The sequence below is a fragment of the Lepidochelys kempii genome, chromosome 19 (assembly GCF_965140265.1).
Source record: "Lepidochelys kempii isolate rLepKem1 chromosome 19, rLepKem1.hap2, whole genome shotgun sequence".
Lineage (NCBI taxonomy): Eukaryota > Metazoa > Chordata > Testudines > Cheloniidae > Lepidochelys > Lepidochelys kempii.
In genome coordinates, this window is record NC_133274.1 from 7593989 (window position 1) to 7617176 (window position 23188).

A 23188-nucleotide genomic window follows, 5' to 3' on the forward strand; every position below is an offset into this window, starting at 1 on the left:
GGATAAGATACTGACCATCTGTAATAGCTTAGGATAAACGAAAGGACATGGTTATACAGGCTGGTCTGTTTATCCACTTGTAGTAGAGATGTTTCAGTGATTGCCTTGACCCTGAGTAGTTTGGGATGCATTTTAAGAGGCATTTCCTTTAAATTGTGTTCAGAATAAAAGCTTCATACCACAGACCCTCTGTCTCCCAGAGCCTGGAGTGAGAACAGCCAGAAACAAGCTGTGACATTCTCCAGCGAGTCTTAAAGTTTTAGGCAAAGTTGCTCACTGTCATCGTAGATCATAGAGCGATCAGTGATCCTGTATTGATTGCACAGTCTTCTAATAACATTGCTGCTATTGTTGGGTCTGCAGACTGGTGGCGGTACTGAAGGGAGGTGGGGTCCATTTGCTAAGGGTTAGAAGGGGGAGGTGTTTCAGCGGGGTCACAAATACCTGGATTTAATTTCAGATCCTAAAAAAACAGCCAGTCGTCCCACAAGTCGTGCTGGAAGTCGGGCAGGGAGTCGGGCCAGCAGCCGGCGGGGAAGTGATGCCTCCGATTTTGACCTTCTGGAAACTCAGTCAGCCTGTTCAGACACTTCAGAAAGCAGTGCGGCAGGGGGTCAAGGCAGTTCGCGACGGGGGTTGGCAAAACCTTCCAAAATCCCAACCATGTCCAAGAAACCTACTACTGCCACCCCCAAAACTCCAGGCCCCAAGAGATAATACTGTACCAAGACCCCCTAAAACAAAACAAAAACCTGTGTCCAATTTTTAACCCTGCCACGTACATTGGATGTATATTTATTCTAAACGGGAAAAATTATATTGTTAAAAGTGTAAAAGAATAATTGTGTTATGAAGCTGCCTTATTTGGGTTTTTTTTTTTTCTTTTTTGTAAGTTACTATTTTCATGTGAATATTTATGTAGATAAAATTTGCCTCCTGGTCACCCCTATTCACAGTGGGGCCCAGAAAACTGAAATGTGGGAGAGGGAAAGCAAGCAAAAAAAGTCAAGATGTGAAAGTGTAAAAAAAAAAAAAAAAAGTTAAGAAAAAAATTATACATAGGATTTCTGCGCGGTGCAGGGTGTGAACCTGCTTTATCTTTTAGGATTGTTCCTAAATGCCTCTTTATAAACTTGACTTGCTGTCTCAGCGAGATAAATTATATTTAAAAAACAAAAAACCAGAATCCTACAGTGTTCAAGGAACTCTCTTTTTCTGTGAATCATGGATACCTCAAACAGAGACACATGAGGTGAGGGGATTTTGGGCGTCTGCTTCCATTTTTTTAAAGGTTATGTGATTTTACCTGAAGAAATCGGAGTTTGTTTGAATTAATAACATTTGCACATGCTACAGTAACGGGGTTCATTACAAATGCTGTCTTTAAAATACTGTCCCAGCACTTATGCTTTTAAAGAGCAAATAATAGTGATGGGTTTGGGGGGTAGAACTTTAAAGCTGTCCAGAAGAGAGCGCTGGGTTGGCAACCCTACAGATACGTCCTTTAGAGGATGGGACGGAAAGGTGCTTCTGTCACTTCCTGTCCTACCTGTTAGAAGACTCTTCTGGATGGCCACCCAGTCAGTTCGCATAAGAGACTGACTCACATTGTTTGTTACAGAATTGCTATTTATCTGCACCTCTTTTCCTATTTATTATTTGACTGGTCATTCGACTTCAAACCAGACTGAGATTTACGTCACCTCTGCTCCTAGAAGAAACCTGGGACTTACATGCACCGTTGCTTGTCCTTTAAATGAGTCTCACCAGCGCACTTGCTAGCAAGTCCTATCTCGCTTTTGTATGCGACTTTTCTTTGTGATAAAAACAACTGACCAAGTGACCATGCGGGTGGGTCTGGGGAGGGGCTATCTGGACTTCCTGTATTTATTAAATATTGTTCCTCTTCAGCTCTGACCATATTGCTGTGTGATTCTCTCAATTGGTTTAATTGAGGCAGAAACTGAAGCTCAACCAATGAACTGTTTAAAACAGTTTTTTTGTATTAAAATTGCTTGCAGTAATAACAATCTTGCTTCGTGTTTTATTCCACAGTGCGAGCTTTATAAACATACGTATTCAAGCTTCAGCGTTTTCTTACAAGGCAAAAGCAGCATGGCTGGATAAAAATGTATTTTGAATGCATCTATAAGACAGCAAAAGTTGCCTTTGAGAGCACATGTGGGAGACCTGCTTAGAATGTATGGTTCACCGCTCTTTCATTCCTATGCTTCCTATTCCTTTGCCATCTCGGCATTTCACAATCAAACCACGTGCTGTGGTGGATTCTCCAATAACTATTGCATAAGACATCAGGACTCTAACAATCACTCAACCCACTGAGTGATATCAAGTGAATAGAAATCGGTGCAGAGACTTGTGTAGGTTATGAATTCACACCATCCTCCACCACTCAGAAAGCAAGCAGCTGTGCTCCATGCTGCCAAGAGTTTCTGGGTGAACTCCAGGTGAAGTGTATTGCACTAATTTAGCATGGAGCTACCAAGGGTCTGGATAACTGCTGCAAGGTCCACACTTAAGAGGAATGAGCTGCTTGCTTGCCAGGTAGGGAGATGTTTGATGGTTTGGGTTATTTAATTACTTGGCAAAATATGGTCTTGAGATCCTTATTAGTTCCTTTTCCTATCCTTATTAGTTTCTTTCCCTTTTTTTACATGTGTATCCCAGGGAAGCATGCTAATATAATCTTCTGTATGATGTAACGATGGACTGTCTGGGGAGAGATAAGTGGTCGGTTCCACAGTGGAGCAATACATAAGAACGTGCAGTCGTTAAAGACAGAGGTGAATAATGTGAGCCATAGAAAGTGAAAGCTCAGGGGGAAATTGGCTTGCAAAGCACAAGAACAGCGGGGAGCAATCTAAGGTTATACAGCTGATCCAGCCAAACCTTGCTCCAGTTTAAAAGCTGCATGTGGCTGTACTATTGGAAGTAAAGCAATGTGTTGTCTTAAGGTGCCTGTCATTGCCAAGAGTCCAGCTCGTCCATACTGCTGCATGGGACCAGGGAAATTAATGCAATTTGTATCCTGCTGTGGGATGTACTGGGTTTTCAGGTCCCTCTAGCCCAAGCTGTGTAAAGTCAGTACTAGCCCTAGGGGAGCAAGGCACTAAAATCTAGATCTAGTTGACTTGGAAACCCCAAGTTCCCCCCCCCCCTCCTATCACATTCCCTCTTCCTATGTCTGCACTGCGGGGAGTGAGAACGTGGTGCACCTGGCTTGTAAGGTGCACAGCAGCTGATCGTGTGGCTGCTTACAAGCCTGGGCATTAACTAATGCCAGGGGTAAATCTGTCTCTAGTAACCAAACCATCTTCATCCCAAACTTGATTCCCACCCCACCCCCAATTCCGGATTTACCCTTAGTGGCAGGAGCTTAGGTGCACTCAACTCAAAACTCTTTTCACTTCTTTTAACCCTGTCTTACCCCATTGTATCTTCATGCTGAAGTCTCCCAATGCCAGTAATTCCTACTTTCCAAGACACTGGCTTGTTTCTTGAGCTCAGTATAGTATAATTTGCTGCTCCTATTTCCCACAAGTCTTCCCTGGCTTCCTCTCCTACGGAATCTAGTCCAAAAGTCTTCAAGGCCTTCCCTGGATTTAGCAGGCAAGGAGAAAGGGCAATATTTCTCCGAACGTATCTCTAATGCTCCTGTTACGTGGTGCGCAAATACCAGATTCCTTCCTTCTCTCTCCTCGTCACAAGTGGTGAATGCTGCCTTTAACATCTGCCCCCAGCCCCCTGCTTCAGGCTAATTTGTTTCCTTGAGTCAAATCTCATTTCAAGGGCTTGTCTCTGCATGAAAGTGGTTTTAGATTAAGCTAGGGTGTAAATTTAAAGTGCAGTAGCTATTCTTGACTAATTCCAGGTGCGGGCATTCAATCTGGAATAAAAGTGACTTGTTCCTGTTTATTTGAACCCGTTTTCAAATTGGGTTAAGCTAAACAGGAACAAGGAACTCTTGATTCCTGAACCTTCCTGGAAGGGCCTGTCTCTAATGACTACGCATTCTACTCCGTGAGCCATTCTGTTTACTGCAACTCTCCTTCCCACAGCTATGGCTGTTTTATTTGTACTTGAATGTATTGACTGTCTACCTGAATGTAAATCTGTGCTGTGTTGTGCCTCAGAAAGATTGCATGAAAGGTTTATCATATAAGGGGGAAAATGCATTGAAGGAAAAAATTAAAGTGAATTCTTTCAAGAGAATATCTGAGAACTCCAAAATCCTCCCCCCTCCTCCCCCCCGAGCTCACTGTACACTCAGCGTATCTGCATCAAAGTTGTTTGCTACATCCGCTGTGGTATCTGTAACCTATGTGCTTCCTAATGAAAGTGACATTCTCATCTGAAGTATAATCTCAGGTCCATCATTTATATTGCAAGCCCCCGAGGCAGGGTTGTGGCTCAGTGTTAGCGGAGAGGCACCGAGCACGCTTATGGGCCCTGTAAAATATTAATACATTTGGCTATCGATGTCAGAAAACTTGATAATTCCCTAAATTCAACCCTTGGGGACCTGCTTTTCAGATGTCAGTGTGTGTAAAAATGTACATTAGACTACACAAGTCTGCAGCTGCTGAGCAGAATTCTTCTGGTCAAGTTCCTCTTAACCCTCTAATCTATGTAACAAATCCATTTTGAAGTGTCTGTGATACACACGCGTCACAGACGATGTACTAGCATTGTCCCTTCAAAGCCTAGCTTCCTCAATGTTGCTGTTGAAGTGTTGCCAATGGGCTTGATGCAATACAAGCTGAACCGGGTATGGCTTTGCAAGTTTCCTGTTTTCAGAACTACATTTGGTGTCTGTCTCGGTCCCTTCAGGTACCTAACCACCGTGCAACAGCATAAACAGTTCTGCATTCCTGAGAGTCAGCGCTCCTCCAAGCAAAGCAATGTTTTTTAAACATGGGGTGATCTGAAATTATTAGGGTCTTAAATGTTGTCCCTTGACTACTGATTGTGGTTGCATTGAGCAGTACTTGTCACTAGCACCTGCCTCCGTGTAGTGACACATTTTTAAAAGCTCTTTCTTTAAGCAAAGGTCACTGCAGCAGACCCAGGCTGTAAAATGGGCCTGCAGTTCATTTCAAAATGTGCTTATCTTTGCTAAGACGCCCATGGATTCTGATCTTGAATATATCCAGTTTTCACTTGTTGAACACTAGTCTACACTCCAGTTTTCACTTGTTGAACACTGTTCTTGCACCCCATCATTTCAGATTGTCCTGTGTGGGCATTGTAAACCAAACACATTCATGGATGGAAATCCAGTGGTTCCCAGAAACTCCTCCTAGGCTAACCCACTGGTAGAATTGAAAAGTACAGTATTGCCTATAGGGTGGAGTCTCATTTACACATTTTCTCGCCATTGGGAATGACATTCTACATAGACCTGAGCAAACCCTATTTCCCCCTCTCCGTTTGGTGGCTTGCACTAATAAATAAGTTTTGTTTTGGGTCAACCCAAAACTCAGCACACCAGTTGTTGAGTTGGTTCAGGAGGAGCCAAGCTTCATTTCCACCTCCCCTGAACTGTTTCGTTTTGGTTCTGAGGTTTTTAAGTTTTAAATAAAAAGTAAAATTTTAAACAAGCCGCTTTTGAATAAAAAATTGAAATGTTTCGTTTGGAAACCGTGGGAACAGCAGGTTCGATTTTAAAAGGGAGGGGAGAGGGCATGAATGTATGCCCGAAATCTGCATTTTTGTAAGAAACTGGTGCTGGAGAAACGTTTGCCTACCTCCCTGTCTGCTGTGCAGATTGTCCAGACCCACCCAGCCTCTCCCTTTCAGTAGCAGGTCGGTATAAGAGACACGTCTCCGCTCAGCATCACCTGGGACTCTAGCCCCCGTTCCAGGCAGGAGGGCGAAGTGTCCCAGTTAAGAGCCGAGCCAGGAGAGGGCAGTGGATACCAGCCCACCCAGCCCACCTTCACCCCGGACCGACCGGCCCAGGAAAGCCCCCCTTCGCGGGGTGGGGCTTATTGCCATGCCGGCAGCAGAGCGGGGCTGGAGGGGGTGGCAGAGCAGAGACGTTCTGGGGTCAAAATGGGTTTTTGTCGTCCCCGTCCCGACACGGCTGCCTTGGTGGGAAGCAGGGCCCTGTGCCGCAGGGAAAGCCGGATCACGGAGCACTGGCCCCTGAGGCTCAGCGTTTCGCTGGAAACCCCGATTGCCGTGGACGAAAGACTGGGGCCGGGGCCGGGGCCGGGGTCAGGGCCAGCCCCTCGCTGCTCGCTCGGCGGGGCCCAGCGCTGCGCCCGCAGAACCGCTGGCCTCCCGGCAGCCCTCCTCTCTGGGCGCCCCTTCTCGCGGGGGAGGGGGATGAAAATCCCGCACAGCTGCGCGGCCAGCGCAAGAGCCAACCCGTGGGAGGCAGGAGGAGGGCAGCGGTCGAGCGGAGCCCGGGGGTGCTGGGCTGGGAGGGAGCGCTGCGGGGCGCCACCTCGCTCGGTGTTTCCAGCGCGCCAGGCGCGCTCCTCCCCAGGTGTTTGGAGAGCTGCGCCCTGAGCTAGCCCAGCTCGCCTCCGCTTGCGCTCAGCCGCCCGGCCGGGGGCCCCTTTAGCCCGGGGGCGGGCCGAGGGTTTTGCTGTACAAACACGTGCTCCGGGCGCTGGCGATGGTTAAAGCGCACACCCAGCAACAGCTCCCCGCGTAAAGCCCCAGGGCAGAGGGGTGCCCGCCTGCTGTCGACGCCTCGCTGGCCGGGGCTCCCCCGGGCGGGCTGAATGACTCCGCGGCAGCTCCGCGTCCCGGGCCCGGCGGGGAGAGCCTGAGCCAGGCGCTGCTGCGGCTTGGCTCCGTTTTCCAGCTTCCGCCTTCGGAGAGGAGGCTCCCGCAAGGCCCCGCACCTGGCGCTTGCCTGGCCACGACCCATCCCAAGCCCCGGCCGCCCGTTCCCACGCGCGCCGGCCAATGGGCAGCTGGTGAGCCCGTGCGCCCCCGGGAGCGGAGCGCACGGCCCCGGCCGGCAGAGGCGATGCGGCTGCTCTGCGGGGCTCTGCTCTGGCTCCTGGGGCTCTTGTGTGACCTGGGTAACAGCAGCTTCCTCCGGAGCCATCTCCATGCCTCCAGCTTCCTGCAGCGCCGGCTAAGCGGCCGGGAGAAGCGGGAGATGCAGCGGGAGATCCTGTCCATCCTCGGGCTGCCGGGCAGACCCCGACCCAAGGCCTCCGCCGGGGGCAAGCTGCCCTCCTCCGCTCCCCTCTTCATGCTGGACCTTTACCACGCCATGGCCAGGGAGGAGGAGGAGGACGAAGAGGAAGATCAGGCGGGCTGGGGCCGGGGGGTCTCCCGGCCCGTGCTGACCAGCTTGAGCATCCAGGCGCCTCCTTTGGGAAGAGTCATCAGCCGGGCGGACACGGTCATGAGCTTTGTCAACATGGGTAAGTGCTGAGCGCCCAAGCGGCTGGAGAGACAAGGACCCCGGAGGGCGGGTGGGGCCTGCCCGGGCTTGGGCACCTGCCCCCATTTGCTCAGGGGACTTTCTTCACCTCGTCTCGGTCCACCCACAGGCTCCAGGTACTAGATTCACCGGTTCCCAGGCCAGTGGGGACCATTGGGAGCCTCTGGCCTGGCCTGAGCCCCTGGATAGCACAGAACTTCCCCCGGGGAATTCCCAGCGCACCTCTGAGAGGGAACAGCCACCCTCTGGCTGTATCCAAATGCCCCCGAGCAGCTGTCTGATTGCAGGGCTTTCTTCACCCCAGCGCACGGGCAGTTCTACCATACAGGGGTTAAGGTTTTTAGAGCAGCTTTGCCTTTAAATCACAACTCTCCTTGGGGCTCTAAAATCCTCAGATTGCCTTGAAATTGGTGCCGGGTCTCCTGGCTGATTGGTCTGGCTCTTTTCTGTCATTTCCCCCCCCCCCCCCGCCCATTGTTCTAATTTCCCTCCCTTCAAAGTTGGGTGCCTTCAAATTATTTTTCTGACACTTATGCCCCCGCACAGCCCCACCCCCCAAATCCCTGACACCTGTTACTTCTCATCTGTGTTGGACCCACCTCTCAACCTTTAGCTTGGGGCCCGGTTTCTAAAGGCCAGTGTTTCCCTGTTGTCCCAGATTGCGAGTGGATTTCTGTCCCTTTATTTCAAGCTAAGCTAACAATGCTTCTCTCCTGGCTATTTCCTCACATGAGGTCTGGTTTATGATGATTTGCATGGACTTACTTGCTGGTTACTCTGTAGTCTGTTAAGCCTCTGGATACTTGTGATATCAAAGGTGATGTAATGTGGAGATGACAGCTTTGTCCTCAAACCGTCGTAGATATGAAGGGCCTGTTGACTGCTTCCAGTCTTACATGACTCTGCAATGTGCTAGATCTAATATATGGCCTAATGGCTAGAGCACTGGATTGGAAAGATATGTCTCTTCCTGGCTCATCGCTGGCCTGCTGGGTGACCTTGGGCAAGTCACGTCCCTTTGTTGTGCCTCAGTTTCCCCATCTGTGAAATGGGAACAATGATCATGACCCTCCTTTTGTCAAGTGCATTGAGCCCTTCTGATGAAAAGTGCTATATAATACCTGACAAGAACAATTAGACTCTGGAACTCATTGCCACAGGAAGTCAATGAGGCCAGAAGTTTAACAAAATGGAATTAGACCTTCATCTGAATAATAGGAAGATCCAGTGTTATCATCATAATTAATTGAAACAAATTTTGTGGAAGGCATATTAAACCTAATGCATCAGGACATAAGCCAATCCCTGTTGCAGATCAGGGTGAGACCTAATGTGTGTGTGTGTGTGGTGGGGGGAGGGGGGCAGATTGCACCACATCTGCCTGCTGCCGGGTTTTTGAACCTTCCTCTGAATTAGCTGGACTAAATGGATCTTGAGTCTGATCCAATCTGACAATTCCTGTGATCCTAAAACTTTATTCTCAGCACCCCACAGGGAAACACAATAATAACCTGGTAGGGTTATTTACTGTTAGACTGGTGTATAACTTAAAACTAATTTAAACCTACTAGAACTCACTCAGATCCCATTAGCCAAGGGTCCTGAACGGTTCTGTGTGCCTGTGTCCAGGCATGCAGGAGGCAAAACATGGCTGGGTGGCATCACAAAAGCAGCAGCAGGTAGCCTGGCTAAACTCGCGAGATGATAGAATGACATTATTCTGCCAGAGTTACGCTTTTACTGTCCATAAATCTAGCAGGGCTGCCGCTGTGCGAGTTTAGGACACACAAATAATTTGAATCCATGCGGCTGTGTCGGTCTGGGGAGGTTCCACGATGCATCCTTGCGACAACCGTACACTTTGTTACTTGTGTACTATCGCTATGTGCTTCACCTCCCGTACCGGGCTGCTCTCTCCACGCACCAGATCTTCCCCAGGAGCAGAAACCTCGCTACTAAATTTAACTTCATCCTAAACCCCACAGACCAAACCTCGCGACTAATGGAAACCTCTCAGCTTTATTGTAGAGCTACATAAAGAGCTGGCTAATTCTAGTAGTTCTACCAGAAGCTTGCTGGTATCCTATACACAGATGTGGCTCTTGGTCAGCATCCTTGTGAGACAAAGCCTTTAGGAGGCTGGCCGGTACTTCCAGATGCTATCCCCTGTTTATAAAGCTGACTTCACAAGTGACTTGTGGTGGCCCGTGGGTCAGAGGGCCTCCTATGGTGTAGACTCTATTTCAGTGTCAAAAGGTATCACAGTGGTCCTGGAAATAAATACATTGTTGTTAGCCTGAGTGAGAAGCCTGCTAAAATGGGGTGGGATGTGGAGGGGGAGAAACTAGCACGGCAAATGCCTGTTTGGCCCAAATTCGGCTGTAACTTGGTCCCTGCTGGGGACAGGCCTGGGTGAGTCTAAGCAGGTTCGTCTCTTCTATGCTCTCCAGTTTAAAGACCAGTTGTGAAACTGTAAGCCAAGAGTGATTTCCACCTTAACATGTGGATGTTGAGCATTGGCCTACTAAACCCAGGGTTGTGAGTTCAATCCTTGAGGGGGCCATTTAGGGATGGGGGCAAAAATTGGGGATTTGCCCTGCTTTGAGCAGGGGGTTGGACTAGATGACCTCCTGAGGTTCCTTCCAACCCTGATATTCTATGATTCTATATTCTATGACCTCCTGAGGTCCCCTGCAACCCTGATATTCCATGTGGAAAGGTGGAAAGCCACCAACGGCGACAAATGCCTTCAAAAGCAACGGCCTTGGGGAAAGGCTGGCTATTAAATGGAATGGATTTATAACAAATGCTGACTTTCGGTCGGCAAGTTCAGCAACCCATGAGCTCCAAATGTATCCAGCAGAAAAGGAGGTGGAAATATTGGGGACATGCATTAAGAGTGAAGACTGAGTGTCTGCTGTGGCAGGCCTGCCATTAAGCAGCTGGAGGAGGAACATGTAAAAGAGGCCGCTGAAAGAATTCCTCTGTCGAACAGTGCTCAGAGAGGCCGTCTACATGGCAATAAAAGGGCCATGGCACAGCTGCCACCGGCCCAGGTCAGCTGACTTGGGCTCGGACTGCGGGGCTCAAAGTTGCGGTGTAGACATCCGGCCTCGAGACCCTGCGAGGGGAGAGGGTCTAGCCCAAGCTTGAATGTGACACTGTAATTTTTAGCCCCGCAGCCTGTGCCCAAGTTAACTGACCCAGGCGCTGAGACTTGGTGCTGTGGGTTTTTTTTTTATTGTAGACGTACCCAGAGAGGGAACACTTGCGGGACGTAACAACATAGAGGATGTGCAAGGATTGGCCCAGGATAGACAGGGCCTTTTGTGCCCTGAGTAATGTCTGATGATGCAGGATGGATTCAGGTTCAGATCTGTTCCAATACATGACAGCGTCTGTGCATCGTGGAAGCGGACTATGATGATAAAATCACCTAATTTTCAGCAGCAGTTTATTAGTAATTCACCCTTATCAGAACTGACTTCAAAATACAGGGCCAGATCTGCCCTGATGTAAGTGGGCACAAGTCTTAAAGGATAATAGGGTTATAAGTAATATCCAACATGGATTTGTCAAGAACAAACCATGGCAAACCAACCTAATTTCCTATTGGCCTAGTGGATGGGGAGAGGGAGCGGAAGTGGTAGATGTGATATATCTTAATTTTTAGTAAGGCTTTGGGCACAGTCCTACATGACATTCTCATAAGAAAACTAGGGAAATGTGGTCTAGATGAAATTACTATAAGGTGGGTGCAAAACTGGTTGAAAGACCGTACTCAAAGAGTAGTTACCAATGGCTTGCTGTCAAACTGGGAGGATGTATCTAGTGGGGTCCCACAGGGTCACTCCTGGGTCTGCTGTTTTTCAGTATTTTCTTTAATGACTTAGATAGAATGGAGAGTATGCTTATGAAATCTGTGGCTGATATCAAGCGGGGAGGGATTGCTAGCATTTTGGATGACAGGATTAGAATTCCAAACGTCCTTGACAAACTGGAGAACTGGTCTGAAATCAAGAAGATGAAATTCGATAAAGATAAGTGCAAAGTACTTCACTGAGGAAAGAAAAATCAAATGCACAATTACAAAATGGAAACTAACTGGCTACCGCTGAAAAGGATCTGGGTGTTAGACTGAATCACAAATTGAATCGGAGCCAAGACTGTGATGTCGCTGTGAAAAAGGCGAATATCTTTCTGGGGTGTAATAACAGGAGTGTTGTATGCAAGACACAGGAGGTAATTATCCTGCTCTATTGCGCCCTGGTGAGCAGTCTTCAAGCATGTTAAGGGCTGTTATAAAGAGGATGGTGGCTCTCCATGTCCACTGAAGGTAGGACGAGAATTAATGGGCTTAATCCGCAGCTAGGGAGATCTAGGTTAGATAACGGGAAAAACTTTCTAACTACAATATAAGGATAGTTAAGCTCTGGAATAGACTTCCAAGGGAGGTTGTGGAATCCCACTACTGGAGGTTTTTGAGACCAGGTTGTACACTTTCCTATCCGGGAAGGTCTAGGTTTATTTGGTCCTGCCTCAGCGCAAGGGGCTGGACTAGATGGCCCTCAAACGTATTTAGCGTCCTAACTTCCATTGAAATCAGTGGGCATTAGGAGCTTAAATACCTTTGAGGACCTGGGCCCCCATTACGCCCTGAACGCTCTCTAACGAGATGTGCAAATGGAGAGAGAGCAAGAGCTGTCTGGCTTTGTCCTGCCTTTGACACTAGTCATCTCCCCTCTTTAAGTAATGCTGAAAGCTCCCCAGCCTGGGCTGAGCTTTCTCAAGACATTTATTTATTTTATCTATGATGCTTTAATACAAAGGAGTTCTGAGGAACAGAGGGAGGGAAGGGCCCCTCGAGAACATTACTCTGACCCAAGTTACTTAGCGTGGAACAGAGCGTTGCAGATGATGGTCGACGGGCCTGATTCAGAGATGACTTGGCCCTCAGAGATCCCAGGCATGGCTTGAATCCCTGGCTTGGAGATACTTCTCAAGAACAAGGGCTCATTTTCGGCCTTTGTATGCACCGGACTGCATCCAATGGCATGTAACAGCGAGAAGGGCGGGGGGGAAAGCTGCCTTGCAAAGATACCTGATGTCTGTGGAGCATCTGAGGGCTGCTTTCTTCTTCTGCGCAACCTGAAACACACCCCGCACAATTCCATTCAAGCTAGTGCTGAAATCAGTGCCAGGAAAGGCCAGGCACTGCTGTCAGAATCAACTCCCCAGGCCTGGAGTCTTCAGCAGTGAAGGGGAAGGGATGGGCATCTTAGAGGAAGGGTGGCCCAGTGGTTAGGCTGAAAGCTGGAGACCAGGGTTCAGTTCCTGCTCCACCATAGACTTCCAATGTGATCTTGGGAAAGTCACTTAGCCTTGCTTTGCTTCGGTTTCCCATCTGTACAATGGAGGTTAGAGTAGTTCCCTACCTGACGGATTAATACGTAAAGGACTGAGGTGCTCACGCTACTGTAATGTTACCTGCTCAGTCCATCAGAGCCAGCTGCTCTGCATGCTTCAAGACAGTACCAGGCAAATCCGTCTAGGCTGATTAATTGTAGGACATTTTTGTTGCCCTCTTAGCATTCGGGTGCGTCTTGTTGCTATCTATAAATGATGTAAGGCACCCAGGTGCTTTAGCAATGGCAATATATATTGTTTAGTGCCTACTGCTGAATGCTGGCAGAAAGACAGTCCTGGAGAGAACCATTTAAAAATTAAAATATACTCTGTGGGAAAGAAGGCTTGAATTGGGGACAAAAAGGCAAAGGAACTCTCCCACTCACAAAATAAGTTCCACTAACCTGAGACAGCAAAATGAGTAGATTGTGCAGATTTTCTCTCCTGCCTGTCTTTTTCTTATGTGCTCCATCAGGAGTGAAATGGTTAAAGCCTCAGCATTGGGCATGTGGGTTATCGCCTCCCTGAGGCCAATGAGGGCAGCTTGCGCCTTTCCAAGCTATTGTTTCAGGCTCTCTGCAGACTCGGGCAGAAGTTGCTCTCTTGGTTACACTCGATTCACATTGTGAAGGTTTTCTTTGTAACCAGGCTAGACACTTTAAAAAGAAAACTAAAGCTCAGATTCTGGAGAACAAGATGGCAGCTTGGGGTAGGTGCCAATCTCTCCACCTGCCCCCTACACCAATTCCAGCCTTGCCGGTAAAAATTCAACTTCTCATTAACTAAATGCTTCCGAGGGCAGATTTGCATTAATTTGGCTGCCTGATTTGCTTGTGCCGTTATCCTGGTAGTACATGAACATTGGGTAATTTGGTGCTCTCATGGGCAGTTACACTTCTTTATTTGCCGTCCATTAGATGTACAACGGGGCATGCATTTCCGTGCAAGCAGTTACATTTGCACAGGTTAGAAAAATTAGCCTCTGTATGGAAATATGAAGGAGAGAATCTCTCATAGCATCAGTAGAAATGTAGGGCTGGAAGGGACCTCTCTTATCTAGTCCCTCCTCTCTTGCTGAGGCAGCATTAAGTGCACCTGGACCAAGAATTGGGTTAATTGTATGAATTGCTGATCCTGTAAACTGTTCTGTTTAGAGTTCTGCGTATTGTGGAATAACTTGAAGGATCGGGCCCATGTTGATTCGTCCACTTCAATATGTGGGTGGGGAGAATTAGTTGGTTTTAGATGGACAAGGTGGGTGAGGTCATATTTCTTATTGGGCCAACTTCAATTGGTAGAAGGGACAAGCCTTTGAGCTTTGCAGAGCTCTTTCTCAGGTCTGGAGAAGGCAACCAGAGTGTCCCAGCTACATACAAGGTGGGACAGATTGTTAAGCACAACGGGTTCACACGTGCTATAAGAGACCACTTTAAATGAAGTGGGTGATTAAAGGTTATCATGAGACAGTGGTCCCCAAACTTTTCAGGGATGTGCCCCCCTGCTCCAGGAGCAGGGACGTGAGTCCTGTGTTGGGGGGACGGGACGCCGACAGGAGTAAGGAGGCTGAGATTGGGAGCCAGGGCAGGGCTGGAAACAGAGCTGCAGCCAGGTCAGAGTTGGGTGCTGAGGTTGGGGACGGGGTGGGGCTGGGTGGCACTCCCTCCGCACCTCCCTGGGGGGTGGCCTGGGCCCCCCTGAGTGTTCCTCTGTGTCCCCTTAAGGGAGGTGTGCCGCACAGTTTGGAGACCTCTGCAGTAAGGTGTGTGACAAATTATTCTAATAAGCCATCAACCTAGTGTCTCTGTTAAGTCCATAGTTTTTAGTGTCCAGCAGAGTAATGAGTTTAAGTTCCCAGGCTGGTCTTGTGAAGGTTTTGAACAGGTTTCCTTTCAGGATGATGACAGAGATAATATTCAGTCCTGCCATGAGTACAGGGGACTGGACTAGACGACCTCTCGAGGTCCCTTCCAGTCCTGTGATTCTGTGAGAGGTCAGCTATGGATTGATTGTTTTGTAAAAAGTTTGCCCATGGGTGACAGGGTGTTTTTTGTCTGTGACATTCATTCAACTGTCTGGTTTCACCCAGGTGGTGGTGGGGGGGGGGGGGGCATTTGATGTGCTGGACAAGGTGCTCCATATGCCATGATTAAGACTACTATTTTTGTCATCGTAGAGGAAGGCAAATATCATGGAATCTGTGACTTCCAAAGACCTCCATGACTTGAGCCCCCAGTGCTTGGGAGCTGCCTGCAGGGTCCCTCCGCTGCCCTTCTGTGGGCAGCCGGGGAACCCCACAACTCCTGGCCGCTGCAGGCGGCAGGGCCCCCGGAAGCTTAGAGCCATGGGTGGCAGGGGATCCCACAGCTCTGAGCCATGCAAGGTGCGGGGATCCCGCAGCTCCAAACTGGTCCCCCCCCACAGATGGTATGGAGACCCCACAGTTCATCATTTTGTGTCACGTATTTTTAGTAAACGTCACGGACAGGTCACAGGCTTCCGTGAATTTTTCTTTATTGCCCGTGACCTGTCCGTGACGTTTACTAAAAATATGCATGACTAAATCTTAGCCTTCGTCATGTTAGGCTTGTGTAGGACCCCTGGATCGTGAAAGTTGTGTTGGGGGTGAGGGATATGGATCATCGTAGCAGGGGAGATATGTCTGCAGGTTTCACATCTGTTGTTCTGGCAGGGTCTGGTGCCGCTTTGAATTGCTGTGTCCTGGTGATGAGGAGCTGGGTGAGATTTTGGGGCAGGGGGAGAGGGTTGTTTGAAGGCCAGAAGAATGGGTTCGTGAAAGATTTATTTCAGGCTGTGGACCCCATCAAGTATAGGTTGTAACTGTTTGATGGTACCCATATGGGTTCTAGGGTGGGGTGGCAGGGACAACTAGAGTTGTACAGTGGGTGGGGTTTTTCCCCCCTGTGCTGAAGCAGATTCTTCTGGGGTAGTTGGGTGACCTGTTCTATGACACAATCTACTCTGGTGGTGTGTCCTTGTTTAGTGAAGATGGATTTAAGTGTGTACCCCAGACTACTACTTCGGAGCAGATTCTGGGGTACCTAGAGCCTGGCTGTGATGTGTCCGGGACGGGGTTTGCTGGATAGGTGGACGCACGTGCGGTGATCTGTGGTTTAGATGGTTGTAACCCAACCATTTCACTAACAAACAAAAATAACGAAAGGTCTGATTCGCTAATACACGGCAAAATGACTTGGTTTTAAAATGAAAGTACTTTATATCCATCAGAATTAAAAAAAAAAAAATTACAGATGCTAGCCCTGCACTTGTGTGTTATGGGAGTTGTACTAGTAGAAGAATGACGTGTATAATGAGAGGCTGTCAGAGAACCTTAGCAGCATTAATGCATGCCCCTGTCTGTAACACCCCACCCCAACTCCCGTCTCCTGTACACATCAAAACAGACACACCTTCTTTTAGTCCCTCCCTTACAAACCTTCCACACCCACTGCCTGCAGGGCAAGCTCAGCTTTACTACTGTTTGCTATAGGACCAGGTATGGGAGGTTTATTGCACAATCAGCATGTTCAGAACTTTTAATTTAAGATTCCAGTCACCTTCATTTCAAAAGGAAACTAAAGGCTGCCTCACACTCCCAACCACAGAGCTAGCGAGAGCAGAAGCCAAGAGGAGCTGCAGGAACCTGATGCAGCCTTCAGGGAGTTACTATCCACTCCGGTTATTTTGGGAAATACAGACGAGGAGCCACCCATTTTAATGATTTACTTATGACCCAGGAATTTGAGCTGGGCAGCCCAGTACCTACTAAGGATATTTTCTTTCTTTTTTGTCACACTCAGTGGGTAAGCCCGGTCAGTAAGAACCAGTCTGGGGTAGTCACTCCACAAACAAGAGTGTTACGTGGTGAAGGGTCGAGCCATTTTAGGACAAACTGGGATTCATAGTACCAAGACAGGGTGGCCTGGATGCATGTTCTATAAAATGATCTGGACATGACTTTCTGACAATAGAAATGCAGCCCCTTTCTGAGGCTTCTGCAGCTCTGACTGTTTTAAAGAGGGGTTTTTTCTACCTGCCAGTTGTAGAATGAATCTGCCTGAAAATGCCTCCTCCCCCCGCAGAGCCAGAGAATGAAGACATGTCTTCTCTGAGCCGTGTAGCTATTTCACTACAAACAAACACAAAAGGAGGAGACAGCAGAACCCTCCATGTTTACCCCGTAAACTCACCTGCAGAAAGGCATGTAAGGGGCACAATCAAGTCAGTTTCAAAAAGGAGGTTTTTTGTGGGTCTATAATAACATTGTCCTAGTTCTAAAATGTGTTCATCTCCCCCACTGCTATGTGTAAGCCTTGCACAAATTAAATGTGAGGGCCAGAGACTCCCCTGACAGTAAACCTGCTTGTGTACAAAGTGTTGTCAGATACATGGAGCAAACTAAACACATGTTTCGTCAGTTTCTCAAATGCCAGGTGCAACAATATTGAGTTAGAATCATAGAATATCAGAGTTGGAAGGGACCTCGGGAGGTCATCTAGTCCAACCCCCTGCTCAAAGCAGGACTAATCCCCAACTAAACCATCCCAGCCAGGGCTTTGTCAAGCCTGACCTTAAAAACCTCTAAGAAAGGAGATTCCACCACCTCCCTGGGTAACACATTCCAGTGCTTCATCATCCTCTTTGTGAAAAAGTTTTTCCTAATATCCAACCTAAACCTGCCCCACTGCAACTTGAGACCATTACTCCTCATTCTGTCACCTGCTACCACTGAGAACAGTCTAGATCCATCCTCTTTGGAACCCCCTTTCAGGTAGTTGAAAGCAGCTATCAAATCCCCCTCCTTACTCTTCTCTTCTGCAGACTAAACAAGCCCAGTTCCCTCAGCCTCTCCTCGTAAATCATGTGCTCCAGCCCCCTAATTGTTTTTGTTGCCCACAGCTGGACTCTTTCCAATTTTTCCACATCCTTCTTGTAGTGTGGGGCCCAAAACTGGACACAGTCCTCCAGATGAGGCCTCACCAGTGTCGAACAGAGTTAAGTGTTTGGTTTTTTCAAGTGAGGTGTCTGAATTTTTTTTTCTCCAATTGGCAATGTCCCTTTACAAGACTGCACAATACAACCAAGAAAATGTTCCATTTTTCCAATTTTCACACTATATTCTTGTGTCTCATTTCCATCTTTATAATTATATGCAGTTGTTTGGCACACTAACAACACAGACCAAGTACCACACTGAAAGCATTTAATGAAATAACCACCTTCAGGACTCCAAGTTTTTTTCCAGCCATTATAACAGGTGGCCATTTGATATTGGGCCAGCCAGCTCACCAGGGCTCCCAGCGCTTGAGCTGTTGGCCTCTGCTTACGAATCCGGGTGGAGCAGTTTCCCTTCCAACCATTTTAGCAAGTCAGCTGCAGCTGAAACAGCTGGGTGGGTCTGGTGTGTGGCTGGAAATGCTTTTCATAGGTGGCCACTTAATGTAAGGAAAGTTAATATCCGAGAGATGGGAAATCTTAGGGAGACTTAAGTATCACCTCGCATTAACCAAAGAGATTGCAAGTAGCATTCGGGACCGACGTCGCTGCACTTGGTTTTAAGAGAGCGCTCTTCGGTATGAAAGGAAACCCGGAGTGCTTCCGGATTCTAGGCAGCCTTGCAGCGCATCTCTCACGTCCTCTTGCAGGGCGATGGGATGCTGGCTATAGTCCTTACAAAAACTGATGTGCGATCTTTAGCTGACCGCTGCTAGAAGTGAGCAGAAAGAATTTCCATTCAGCCTGGTCGCTTACTGAGGGCAGAGTTCTTGACTGGTTCCCAGCTCCCTCTTAGCATCTGACAGCAAAAGCCAAATGCAAGGTCTGAGCGCTCAGTGTTGCCACCTATGGAGTATTTCATCAGCACAGCAAGTTTTTACTTCGAGGCCAATTATTAGTGAAGACAAATTACCTTCAATATTAAAAACTGCTGTTTTCCCACTCCTGCTATTCCCTTCGTTCTCTAAGGGCTCAGACTCCCTCCCTAGTTCCTCAGATGAATTTCAGCTACAGTGGCTCAATAGATCAAGACACGGACTGGGGTAATTGTTTTATTTTGTGGCAAAGCTTTCTCACCAAACTGGATGAAGGGTGGGTGTGTGCTTGCTTGCTTCCTTTAAATGTGCAGAATTTTCATCAAGAAAGTATAATTTTTTGGAGAGGGGGTAAAGGAAATATTAGCCAGACTCCACTGAAACATACTTTTGAACTTCACAAAGTTTTTGTTTGGGAATTGCAGTAACGTACGTGTCTTGGAAATTAAGGGACCCAAGCAAAACGGCATTATGATCAAATGCAACAGAATTTCAGATCCAATTGTGAATGAATAGGTGCCTCCATTGGAGGGATCCCATGGCCTTTTGCTCCTAAAGTCTGCCACAGAAGGAGCCAGGAATTGTTTAGAAAATGAGGAGCCAAGCCCAGCTGCTTATCTGCCACAGTTTGCAGTGTTCGGGAGTACTTCTAAATCCCTTTTTCCCCTTTGGAAAGCTTCTGTAGTTTATTTTTTCCTGGTTTCAGCTGAAGGGTAGCATCCTTCTTGCATCTCATTTAAATATATTTTAAGACTCGGAATACTTGATGTGGTTGAATATGCTGGCATCTCCTTCTAATTTAGGGTCTGAAATGGTCATCTGGCCCATTCGGAGGCAGCCAGGACTAGTAATTACAACTGATGTGTAGTTTATAGAAATGGCGCACACACAAAGTTTTACAATTAAAAAAAAGTGCCTAAAAATATCTTGCAAACAGTAGAGACTTGAAGACCTGCTCTTCAGCATTGCGGAGATTTCTGGCTGGGAGGAGGGTTGAAAGGACTGAAAAAGAAAGAAACTGGAATTCTGTGAGAATGCTAAGAAGGCGGCCTGGAAGAACCAGTAGAGATTGCATGATCCCACCTCTACCCTCTGTAAGGTGCTGAGGTTGGAGAAGCAAGGAGAGCCCACTAGCACGTCTGGTGCTTTGCTTCACTATGGGGAGAGGCTCCTTCAGAAAGTGCTTTTATTAGATACAAGGGACAATTTCAACCCTTCCTTGGGCCTGCAGCTGCTTGAGAAAAACAGCAGCCCAGCTTTCTCACACTGAACTTCACTTTGTTCCCCCAGGGTCTCTTTCTGTCTGCCCTTCCCCGAATTAAAATAACCGAGCATGTGACAAATGAAAGGCATCTCTGAAAAGCTCAGTTAAGCAAGTCTGGCCGTCTTTTTTTTTTTCTTCTTCTTTCTTTTACCTATTGACTTTTAAAAATCAGAGTGAGCCTGAAAAATAAAAGTGGGGTGTTGGCCGGGGGAAGAGGGCATGCAAAGGAGCAGAAGGATTTTGATCCCAAGGGAAGCTGCCGCTCTTCATGCTGTAAAACAGGCCTGCCAGAGACTAAACACCTCCTCGCACAAGCTTAGCCTTTACTCGGAGGTGCTGAGATGGTACGAGAGTGGTGCTGGTCCAGTGTTTGGCTGGGATCACTTGGTAAAGGGTTCAGTCCAGCACGAGAAGAGAGAGAGCCCCGAGACACCTCTGGCCTGTTGTATATAGGTTCTTAAACCACGTTTGCACCACGCTACCCGAACACCTCCAAGTGGTGCGTTCAGCAGTGTGACTCTCTCTCAACCTCTGTCCAAGCCTGCCCAGAACCCCCGGTGTGACTCAGACAGCTAGTCCCCACCGCCGTGGCTTCCCTCCTCCAGAGCCTGAGCTGGCTATGTGAAAGCTAGTGCAGGCATGTCTACACGAGCTGAATCATACCCCCTGACTGCAGTGAAGATATAGTCTAAATCAGGGGTCGGCAACCTTTCAGAAGGGGTGTGCCGAGTCTTCATTTATTCACTCTAATTTAAAGCTTCGCGTGCCGGGAATACATTTTAACGTTTTTAGAAGGTCTCTTTCTATAAGTCTATAATGTATCACAAAGCTATTGTTGTATGTCAAGTAAATAAGGGTTTTAAAATGTTTAAGAAACTTCATTTAAAATTAAATTAAAATGCAGAGGCCCCCGGACCACTGAAAATCCGCTTGCATGCCGCAGGTTGCCTACCCCTGGTCTAAGTGCTGCCGGGATGTCTGAACAGTGTCACTGTCCGTGAGAAACAGCATCTCGCCTTTTATTTCCTTCTCCTTTCTTAGCCAGTTAAGGTGTGGCACAGAACAACCACCAGAGCTCTTTCTGCTGGGGGTCATCGTGTTTCTCAAGCAATTTGCTCACGAGGTGTGTAAAAGCAAATGGCCAAGCTACTTAGAGCAAAGGACTTGTTAAATATTAATAAGGACATATCTTAACTGTCTGTGTGTGACTTGAACTCTGAATTATTCAGACCCCTTCTCTAGTGAGGCATCTAGAATGGGAAAGAGAACCCTAGATGTGGTTTTACTAAGGGCATGTATAAAGCAAGCCGCTATCTGATTTCACAAGTGATCCCTCTCCCTATACTTAACAGGATTCTATTTTCCATGTGTAGGGTGCCTGTCATGCCCAAAGACTATTTCCCAAACCCTACAGACCCTCTGTTACCAGATGTAGTGATACAAATGTGAGCGCTGGCCATTGACCTCCATGGTATCTCTCTGGGTAGTAAACGCTACTCCCAGTAGTAGGTGGCCGCAGGATTGGGCCCTATCTTTGAGCTGTCTCTGTGTTACAGAGAAGCATCAACCAATGTATAGCACAAGGCAGCACAGTAAAGGGAAATTTTTTGACCAAGGACATGAGGGTAAAGCCCCTCATGTTATGAAGATGGCCATAGGATTGTTAATGTCCACACTGAACAAACGGGACGGCTGACTTTAAATGTTTATCCAGCCGTTCAATAAAGAAACCTCAAAACAACTCAGCTATTTTTGCAGTTTACCTCCGAAAAGAAATGCAGCCCTGTTAGTCTGGTCAAATCAAAACCATGGTTCCTGGGAGACTGTGGACTATCAGCCTGATGCTTAGCTAAGCCAGCCATTCCCACCCAATCAATAATTGTAATTATTTGGACTTATCATTCAAAAATCTCTCATTCAAGGATCTCGGTGTATTTTTACAAACATTATTTAAAGGCTTGGAACGCTCCCAGGAGGGGGAGGTATTCTACACAATTTCCAGATGAGTCAACTGGGAAAGAGGTTAAATGACTTAGCAAGGTCTCAGAGAGAGATTCTGTAGCAGACTCTAAATTGAACCCAGGAGTCTTGACTATTAGACTCTTACTCGACTGACTAGAGCAGTGGTTCTCAAGCTTTTTTTTTTTTTTTTTTTTCCCACGGACCACTTGAAAATTGCTGAGGGTCTCGGCCGACCACTTAATGATCTTTCCAAATGTTGTTTGTAGCATCAGCTAACTATTGTAAAGTGCTTTGGAACGATTTTTGTTCTACAGATAAAAGCACACAACTCCTATTTTAATATCTGTAGTCTTACCTTTCCAGTGCGATGGATGTGCCCTCTCCCCCTGCCATGGCGGCCCCCGAGCTGGGGCTGGGAAGGAGCGGGGCGTCTCCCTCTCCTTCCTGCTGCAGCAGCTCCCGAGCTGGGGCCGGGGTAGAGGGCCATCTTTCCCCGGCAGCCGCAACCCTGGAGCTTAGGAAAGTTGCCTCTTTTTCTCTGGCCACCGCAGCCCTGCACATCCCAAATACTCCCACCCCCTCTTCTGACCCCACTACCCCCTATTACCCCCAAGGCCATGTGCATCTTCTCCAGGGTCCAGGCACCTAATTAGTGTAGGCATGCCTGCATAGCTCCACTAATTAGGTAGGTGGCCCTTCATTCTCTCGTGTGTGGCCACCCAGGCGCGCACCTTCGAGGGAACTATCTGTGGACCACCTGAATGGGGCTTACGGGCCACTGGTGGTCCACAGACCAGTTTGAGAACCTCTGGACTAGACCATACCCAGAATGGCTGTTTGTGTTTGTGTAAACTCATGTTCAATGTCTCTCTTCCCATTGCCAGGTTCCTTGTTACGCTAGGATTTAATTAAAATTGATAATCTGTCAATTTTTCAGCTCTCTTGGGTGGCCTTATCAAAGGCTTTATAAAAATCTAGATCTACTGCTTAGTGTCCGTTTCCCTGACACACCCAATTCGTAAATTAGTGAAGAACATAACAACATTTGCCTACCATGATCTGTCTCATAAACCCGTGTTGCTGTTCACCACGTTTTCATTTCAGTGTGCCCTACTTGTTTTCCCTGTATTGAATTTAGGGTAATGGGTCCAGAGTTTCCAAGATTAACTTTTGGCCTCCTTTTGATGACTAGGTCTACATTCTCCAGCCCTCTGACACGGCCCTTTGTCCTTAGTAATTAACTAGAAATTCTGACTGGTTGTATTTTCTTCACTACTACTTCCAGATTACTTAGAA

At 47.7% G+C, this 23188-nt stretch overlaps 2 protein-coding genes across 10 annotated transcripts in view; both read left to right on the forward strand.

The window, feature by feature from the left end:
- The window catches only part of MACF1 (microtubule actin crosslinking factor 1), a 257757-nt gene extending 255727 nt beyond the window's left edge, over nt 1-2030 (forward strand). For all 9 annotated transcript variants that reach the window (XM_073317698.1, XM_073317700.1, XM_073317701.1 and 6 more), the window contains one exon: nt 461-2030. In XM_073317698.1, the coding sequence (XP_073173799.1) occupies nt 461-717 (257 nt within the window). In that variant the 3' untranslated portion in view covers nt 718-2030. The remainder of the gene's footprint in view (nt 1-460) is intronic.
- A 4485-nt stretch (nt 2031-6515) lies between these two features.
- The window catches only part of LOC140900294 (bone morphogenetic protein 8A-like), a 44601-nt gene continuing 27928 nt past the window's right edge, over nt 6516-23188 (forward strand). The window contains exon 1 of the mRNA XM_073317362.1: nt 6516-7412. Coding sequence (XP_073173463.1) covers nt 7007-7412 — 406 coding nt within the window. The 5' untranslated portion in view covers nt 6516-7006. The remainder of the gene's footprint in view (nt 7413-23188) is intronic.